At 41.2% G+C, this 8456-nt stretch overlaps 1 protein-coding gene across 2 annotated transcripts; it reads left to right on the top strand.

Moving 5' to 3' along the window:
• The first annotated feature begins 274 nt into the window (after positions 1-274).
• Positions 275-8186, top strand: rnf10 (ring finger protein 10). 2 transcript variants are annotated; one of them, XM_042422004.1, is made up of 17 exons: positions 275-839; positions 1774-1958; positions 2107-2312; positions 2394-2484; positions 2606-2790; positions 2904-3040; positions 3278-3432; positions 3663-3791; positions 3907-4147; positions 4648-4781; positions 5003-5120; positions 5226-5327; positions 5440-5577; positions 5677-5768; positions 5929-5986; positions 6750-6917; positions 7027-8186. In XM_042422004.1, the coding sequence occupies exons 1-17, from the start codon at positions 677-679 to the stop codon at positions 7098-7100; spliced, it is 2376 nt and encodes a 791-aa protein (XP_042277938.1). In that variant the 5' UTR covers positions 275-676; the 3' UTR covers positions 7101-8186. The 2 variants fall into 2 exon arrangements, with proteins under 2 accessions (XP_042277938.1, XP_042277939.1); XM_042422005.1 differs by having other exon boundaries at positions 6753-6917.
• The last annotated feature ends 270 nt before the right edge of the window (positions 8187-8456 follow it).

Genomic DNA, 8456 nt, shown 5'->3' on the forward strand with positions numbered 1-8456 from the left:
ATGTAAAAAAACAACACAAAAAAACAACAACAATCTGGGCCTTGATTCAATACGTCATACAATGGGAACAGTTTACTAATACCATTTTATTACCATAATAATGATAACAACAACAACAATATAATAATAATTATTATTGTTATTATTATTGTTATAAATAATATATAACAATGATAACCTTTTTTGTACCTGCGTACCTGGCAGATCGATTATTACTACATTACCCACAATGCCTAGCTGCTCCTCCACTAAACAGATTTGCAGGCAGGCAGTACAAGAAACATCCGGGTCTCTCGGGTTCCTGTCTGGCGACCCGTCGCCATTAGTGCAAGCTCGTAATAACGGATATTTTTTTTTGGTCGAAAACTTAAAATTGTCACGTTTCCTAGCTTTTGGGAAACATTTGACGCCTTTATTAGGGCACATTGTTTTCCTTATTGAGATAAAAGCGTAACTTTTGGGGGTGTTGGCCCCGCGTGGCGAGCTTTCGTCCTCTCTTCCAACAGCCTCCATAACTTGAGACGCCGAAATCGTGTCTCTTCTTTTTTCTCGGGTTTGTTTTGTTGTCAAGATGTCGCCGTGATGGGGTCTCCGCGTTTGACAGAAATGAATCAGGGCCTTCGTCGCCTGACCCGCACTCATTGCAGCCCGTTTTCCTCCTCCGTTTCTCTGTTTGATGCCAGAGAGCTCGGCTGCTCTCTGCCCGGAGCTCGGCCTCAGCACCGCTCACTGCAAGGAAACAAACATGGAGAAAAACCCCAACAGCAGCACCAGCACCAAGGTTCCGCCCCGTTCCAGCTCCACAGGCCCAACACCGGGCGAATCTAAACCCAAAACAGGTGAACACATAGCACATGTCAGCTAAAGCCTGTGAGTGGCCTGTGGCCTGCTGGGGCCTAAGTTAGCAGTAGCGCAGAGCTTGTTTATCTGATACGGCTGACGTCGCTGTCAAAACATTTGACCCACCAACAGTCACAACTGCAGCTAATATTTGCACACAGTTTGTACTTATTTTGTTCATATTAACCATGCAAAGCACCGCAGTTACCATATGTGCAGACTAGAGACACACTCACATTTAAACTATTAACTTCTGCACAATTAAGTTTTACCTTCCATTAGTTAACTTAATTATTTGTCTGGTCTAAAAGGCCTCTATTGTTTATTTTTAAGGATTTCTTTACGAATAACGTGGCTATTAATTTTCTTGCATAATTTAAAGATCCCCTGTTACTTAACTTTTTCAAATGGGAGTATAATCCACTTCCCTTGGATTTGTAGGGTCTAAACCTTTTAAGATATATCAAATTAGCCCACCTTTGGTAAAAATAAATAAATAAATAGATAAAAGAAGTAGGATAATCTACACAGGTAGAGTTGTACTCTAATAGATTAAACACAGAAAGCCCCAGTATGCGGTATGGCTCACTAACACATCAGTCCGATCAGCTGGAGTGGAAGTGTCTACAAGAGAAGGCATCATTTTTACTAATAGTACAAATTATAATAGATATAATCCAGCATATGCACACAAGAAACCAGGGATACTTCAGGATAAATATGGTTATGCAGGGAATTGTCAGAGTTGTCTATATGGGCCCCAGCACTTTCTGGTTAACTACCTGTATATCAGGACCATCACAATTGTAACAAAAAGGTTCCTGCTTGTGACTGTTAGGTAAAACATTAACGGTGCTCAAATGTTCCAGCAAAAGGTAGACACTATATTGAATGCTATTAGCATGCAGCTAATACATTTTTTTATATTTTCAGATGGTAAGAATAATGGAGGCTCCAAGCGCTACAGCCGCAAGCGTGAGCCCTCCTTCCCTAAAACAGACAGTTTCACAGGCCCTCGTCGCACCAATTCACAGAAAAGCAAGAATTTTGACAAGAGACCCCCTCAGAGAGGTGGAGGACGGCAGTATGGGGTTACAGGTGGAGGACGACGTGAGGAGGTTGGTATTTTTGAAGGGTGATCTCATATTTTGTTTTGTTTTTAACCTATTCAAGATTAAAAAAAATATTCAGATAGTAATATAGAAAATCTCTTTGTTGTCAAGAAGAAATGACATTACAGTTTTTTGTCTACCTCTGTTTCTCCAGGTAGCAGAGACACGCCGGGCCGAGTTTAGCCCGGCTCAGTTTGCTGGACCGAAAAAGATTAGCCTGAACCACCTGCTGAACTTCACCTTTGAACCCCGTGGAGGTAATAGTGGCGTCGGAGATGGAGGCCACTCCTGCTGGGGCCGCCGAAACAAATGGGGCCACAAGCACAAGCCTTTTAATAAGGAGCTTTTCCTGCAGGCCAAGTAAGATCCTCAGCTTAAAACATAATATAATGAATGACAGAGGCTGAACATGAGGGACTTAAATATCTTTGTGTGCTTTAGTTGCCAGTTTGTGGTGACTGATGACCAGGACTACAAGGCTCACTTCACTGATCCAGACACTCTGGTCAACTGGGACTGTGTGCAGCAAGTGGTGAGTACCTGCCATCCTTTTGAAGGAAAATATCTTTTCCTACATTGAAAACATTTAATTCTCTTGTGTAATTCAGTATCAAACTCTGTGCTAATGAAAATCCACTTGTGTGCATCTACAGCGTATCTACAGTCATGAGGTGCCGTCTTGCCCCATCTGCCTCTACCCTCCTCTGGCAGCACGCATCACCCGCTGTGGACACATCTTCTGCTGGCCGTGCATGCTGCACTATCTGTCTCTGAGTGATAAGAGTTGGTCCAAGTGCCCCATCTGCTATGAGGCCGTTCACACCGCGGACCTGAAGAGGTAAATGGGATATAATTTTTTTTTTTTTTTAATGGAGGATAACTTTGAGGTAAAAGACAATAACCTTTTTGTGGTTGTTTTTTTGTCACTTAAAACATTTTTTTTTGTTGCAGTGTGGTTGCTATGGAGACCAGGCAGTATGTGGTTGGTGATGTAATCACCATGCGCCTGATGCGAAGGGAGAAGGGGGCTCTGGTGGCCATGCCGAGCTCTCAATGGGTGAAGGTGGAGGAGCCTGTTCGCTTTGGAGGTGAGAGACAGGAGCATCTTGAAAGAGGTTGTTGATTTGTTCAGTAACACTACTGAATAACAATTTCTACATACAGTGTTATTATATCCCAGATCAAGTTGGTCTATACCAGATTTTCTTGTAGTCAGAAATACAGGAGAACCATTGTCCACTTTTCCAATAAATAAGATGACACCAAGTAAGATTATTTAACATTCCCTGTCATTGCCATTCAACGTGTGTTAATGTGTTTTCTAGACGCGTGCCTGAGCCCATACTCCAAGCTGCTGCTGACCTCCTCGGCGCAGGTCCTGAGCCTGGTGGCAGAGGAGAAGGCCGTCCTGCAGGCTCAGCTCAGCCAGGAAGAGGACGCTCAAGGCTGCTTCATCCAGAGCGCGCTTTGTCTTTTGCAGGTAACTGAAGCTACTTACATACCTGTCAGTGACAGTTTGGTACTAAGAAAATTCACCTAACCATGATGGGATGTTTTTTGTTATTTTGTTTGTTTTTGTTAAGCCAATGCATTTTCTTCTTGCATTTCTCCATTTGAAATATGAGTCTTTATCAACACAACAATACAATTTTTTTTATATAACTATAAACAGATAATTGAAGTGTGTAACTGTTTGTCTTTGTGGTTTAGGAGCGAGAGGAAATGCTACTGAAGCAGCAGAAGCCAAATACAGGAGACAGTTTTGATTTGTCCTCTCTGACTCTTGAGGAGCCTGCTTCTCCTGTGGAGGAAGTGGTGACAAACACCAGCAGCGCTAAAGTAAGTCTGAACCTTTTTTTTCAATGTTCACCCCCAGCATTGTATTTTCTATTTTCAATATGTATTCCTGGTTTAACCTTCAGTCACTAACATGTCGTCTTTTTTTTTTTTTTAGCCTGTGCTGCAGTACTCCTCTGCATTTGATGACGAGGTGGTAAAGCTCCCAGAGGGTGCTGCTGCGGAGCTGCCAGAGTTACCTGAGGGGATTTTGGAGAGTGTGCTGGAGGAGCCTCCTGAGGCTGTGATGGATGCAGACCCACAATCCCAGTCTGATGAGGAGAGCCCTGCCAGCCAGCCAGAACCGGGCCGTGCCTCAGCCAGTGTGGTGCATGGACCCTTCTACTATTTCTACCAAGGTGAGTAATTCCCTGCATTCTGTTGCCTTAAAGGGATTCTCCTGCTCACTAAAATCATGCCACAAATAGTGCTGTCTATTTGTCAATAGTTAGATTTTTAGCTTGTGTCAAACTTGGCTGTTATGAGGAAACAGTGACACAAACGGCAAACTTCCTGATTACACTAAACCCCAACTAATGAAATAAGACTGTCACTGAAATCAACTGTTCATCAAAAAAGAAGTATCAAGATATGAGCTGTTCAAAAATTTAATGGCTCTGGAACAATTAAGAAATGAGAATTAAGTAATTTTTTTTACATTTTTTAATAAAACATAGCTGGAAAAAGTGATTTAAAGATTAGTCAAGGAATCAGTGCAGGATGTCTTCAACTTGACCATTAAACATGAAAGTAGGAAATCACAGCCAGGACAAACAGGATTCCTAGACTTTTTAAGTTTCAGTGACTTAAAGGTTTTCTCATCGGCCTCATCATCCCTTTCCCATCTTTCTCCATTCAGCTGACGACTGCCAGCAGATGTTCCTGCATCCCGTGAATGTACGTTGCCTGTTGCGTGAATATGGCAGCTTGGAGGCCAGTCCTGACTCCATCACCGCCACAGTGGTGGAGATAGTGGGACACACAGTCACTGAGGTTAGTGAACAGGGAAACACAAATCACACACTGTTCAGATGATGTGGACATGTGTTGAATACTGTTTAGTATAGTTTTAATTTAAGTGTCAGTGTCAGCTTTTATAATTTACTAAAATCTGCATTAAGATCGTGTGCTACATTCTTTACTTCAGCTATTTGAAAATGGCAAACACTCCCTCATTGCCCTTGAGTGATTTCTCATGTTTGGCTTTGTTGCAGGATATCCGCCGTCGGCATCGTTATCTGGCTCATCTGCCACTCACATGTGAGTTCAGCATCTGTGAGTTAAGCCTGCAACCTCCAATCCTGTCCAAAGAAACTCTGGACACATTTGCAGGTGAGAACACTTGGCTTGATTTTGTGATGTGCATTTACAGTCGTAGCCATGTGATTTTTATAGATTGTGATCGTTGCATGAATACATTTCCCTTGAAACTTTTAGATGAGTTGGAGAAACGAAAGCGCCTGAGACAGAAGAAGGCAAGAGACGAGAAGCGCAGAGAGAAGCGAATTGAAATCGAGGAGAACAAAAAGCAGGGTAAATGTAAGTACCACTGATGAATTCACAACTCCACCTGAAAATTCAACTTCCAGAAAAATGTCAGGATGAGGTCCATCACAATATAGTAAAATATTTGCATTCATTTGTCCCCCAGATCCTGAGGTGCATATTGGGCTGGAGAACCTGCAGCATTTCCCAGCATTCGGGTCTCCGCCTCACAACAGCAGTCCCCCGATCCAACCTGACTTCACTTTTGCCCCTCCTTCACCCCTCAGCAGCAGTCCTTCCTCTGGTAAGAGCAGCTCTGTTATGAGTGCCGTAATTCCTCTCTCATCAGCTGAATGTTAAACATCTGAACACTGTGAATTGATCGTTCCTTCTACTGTTTCAGATGGGATGAGATTCCCGAGTCTGAATGGGCAGTGCTCTTCACCCATTGTGGGTAGTGTGGAGGACGACTCACACTGCATGTCCTTTGCACAGGTGTGTATCGCAATCACACACACACACACACACACACATAAGCATTGTTGATAGAGAATGCCTTTGTCATAAGAATAATGCATCACATAACTGAACGCTAATGTTGTTGCACATAACTTATATACTTGACGTAGTGTGACTTTGACTGTGTCCTGTGTAGATGCTAAGGGATGGGAAAGCCAGAGCTGATGCTGGGCCCAGGATCACTCCAAAGAAAGGTAGTGAAAGTTTGCGCATGTTTTAGTGATTTGTGAAAGGCTGATGAGCATCATACACTTTACAGTTCAGCACAGCAATTTAGAATTTGATGTTATGATTTACACAGCAAAAGATTGAATTGAGCATTGACTCCAAAACATACAAGACAAATGTGTACTGCCAGCTCATGTAGGTATATTTACTGTATGTCCCAGTTGGAATAATTAAAAAGGGTCAGGACAAAAGGAATATCCACCGTGCTTAAGTTGTAGAGTTCATTTGTGGAAATAAATTTTGTGTTGTTTACTACCTGGATAAACATGGTCAACCTACACAAACAGTTTTAAAAAGTGTTAAAATATGCAAAACAGCAGCAGGGTCAGCTTAAACTTAAACCAGAAGTCTGATAAGGAGTCATTTGCAGACCAACAATTTATTATTATAATTGTTGTATTGTTGTTGTTGTTATTATTATTATTATTATTATTATTATTAATAATAATAATAATAATAAGAATAATATATTATTAAACAAAACAACAATTTTATGGTCTATTAGGCTGTTGTTTACAGGGGAAGACATTGCTCTATTCATGGATTGCTCTGTACTTGCATATGCTCCAGTTTCAGTGGTTACAACTATCACGTATCACTGAGTGTGTGGGTGAAATTACTGGAGCTTTTTGTATTAGTGTGCAGTTCCTGTAAAACCTGTTTTTATGGCTAGTGAACAGTGTAACTCCCCGAAGGCTTCCTGTAGTCAGTATTGTGTCTTTTACCAAGCAGATAAGCTGCTAGCTCCTCCAGCAGCAGACAGCGATGGAGAGAGCGACGGATCAGACCGTGTCCCAGTGCCCAGTTTCCAGAACTCCTTCAGCCAGGCCTTTGAGAAGGCACTTCTGCAGCTGGACAATGGTCCAGCTTCTTCCCCACTACCTGTGGTTGTCCCAGGTTTAGTATCTATGAATTAACTGCATTCAGTAGATTCAAATTTGATCTTTTTTTCATGTGAAGCCAAAGTGACCGTTCTCAGACTTGTGCTCATCCTCTTCTCTTTCAGATGAGAAAGGAGGAAAGAAGAAAAAGAAGAAACAGAAACTTCTGTTCAGCACATCTATGGTTCACACAAAGTAGACAACACTGAAGTTCATTTAATCATATTGTTTCTTGAGTTAATCCTCCCACTGCTTGTGGTTTTACTTCCATGCAGAGCTTTCTGGGAACTATAAGCTATGGAAAAAAAGGTTTTAGTATGTAGCCAGAGTTCATGCAACGTTTGTCATTATTCTGTTGGCTGATCCACCGTTTGGGAGTCAATTTATCAGTTTATTTACTTTTTGTTCAAGTAAGTCAAAGCTTTGCAGCAACTCCCTGTCACACTGAAAGCCTTACGGATAACATTTAGTTCACATGCTAAGTAAAGCAAGGAATATAACCAGCTCTGCTAGCTTTCCATGGATACCTGACTTTACACGAGTGGTTCCTACTTGTTGTCTGACTTTCCTGAAGTTGACCCAGAGCATTGCATCTATGATTCCACGAGTAATATGGATAAGATTATAGTAGGGTGCTTTATATTAAAGTAGCAGTCAGCCAGCTGCAGGTACGTTGCACCCTTTGAGTCTTTCCAGGATACTCGGTGCTCAGACTGGAACTGCACCTTCAAACAGACAGAAACAGGTCAAAGCTTTGAATTTTCTGTCAGTCCATCATAGATCATAATCTAGGTAAGCACTTCATCACCCTTTAAGAGGATAGACTTGAGGGCTTTAAGGTCAATTCCCTAGTATTTTATAACAACAATATGAATCCATGAAGTCCTAATACCATTGTGAGAAAGTGAAAACACAGTATTGTATTAAAGAGATTAGTCTGTTGGTTCAACAGAACTCCAGTATATTCTGTCTGGTTAAACCATAAATACGCACTTTCTTCTAATTCTGTTTCTCCTCTATGTCCTCCTCTGTTATAGAATGTTACTAACTTTTAACATTACTCTCCCAGTTTAACTTCAGTGTTGCAATTGTGTGGCGTTAGAGAATTGCAGACATTTAAAGAAGCATTCTTTAAATGAATTGAAACATGACACAAAATTGGGTTGATTTTTTTTTTTGTTTTTGTTTGAGGGTTCTTTAATTCACTTTTTAATTTTGAGCAAGTCTGTAGGCTAGTGAAAATAACTAGTCTGTTGAAACGAATAAACCATTATGCACAATCAAAGAATTGACTGTTTGTTGCTGTGAGTAGCTAATGCCAAGAACAATAAAGGATCATGTTATGAGAAAGGTAAAGCCAAATACTGTAGAAGTCACCATCAAATGTGAACAGTGGCTGGTGTATTATGGATGCATTACTTGCTTCTTGCCACATGAGGGTAGTCATGACAATCCATAGTACAATCCCTTTATTATTAAGTGATATCACTCATTTTTTATACACTGACAGTTAATATAGCATAAAACATCAATGAATTACATTTTCTCTCATTTT

Source organism: Thunnus maccoyii, chromosome 9 (genome assembly GCF_910596095.1).
Source record: "Thunnus maccoyii chromosome 9, fThuMac1.1, whole genome shotgun sequence".
Taxonomy (NCBI): Eukaryota; Metazoa; Chordata; class Actinopteri; order Scombriformes; family Scombridae; genus Thunnus; species Thunnus maccoyii.

Coding starts and splice junctions, on each gene's coding strand:
- rnf10 (XM_042422004.1), top strand. CDS start 677: ATGCCAGAGAGCTCGGCTGCTCTCTGCCCGGAGCTCGGCCTCAGCACC. Junction 2,791..2,903: donor CACACCGCGGACCTGAAGAG/GTAAATGGGATA, acceptor TTTTTGTTGCAG/TGTGGTTGCTATGGAGACCA. Junction 6,918..7,026: donor ACTACCTGTGGTTGTCCCAG/GTTTAGTATCTA, acceptor CTTCTCTTTCAG/ATGAGAAAGGAGGAAAGAAG.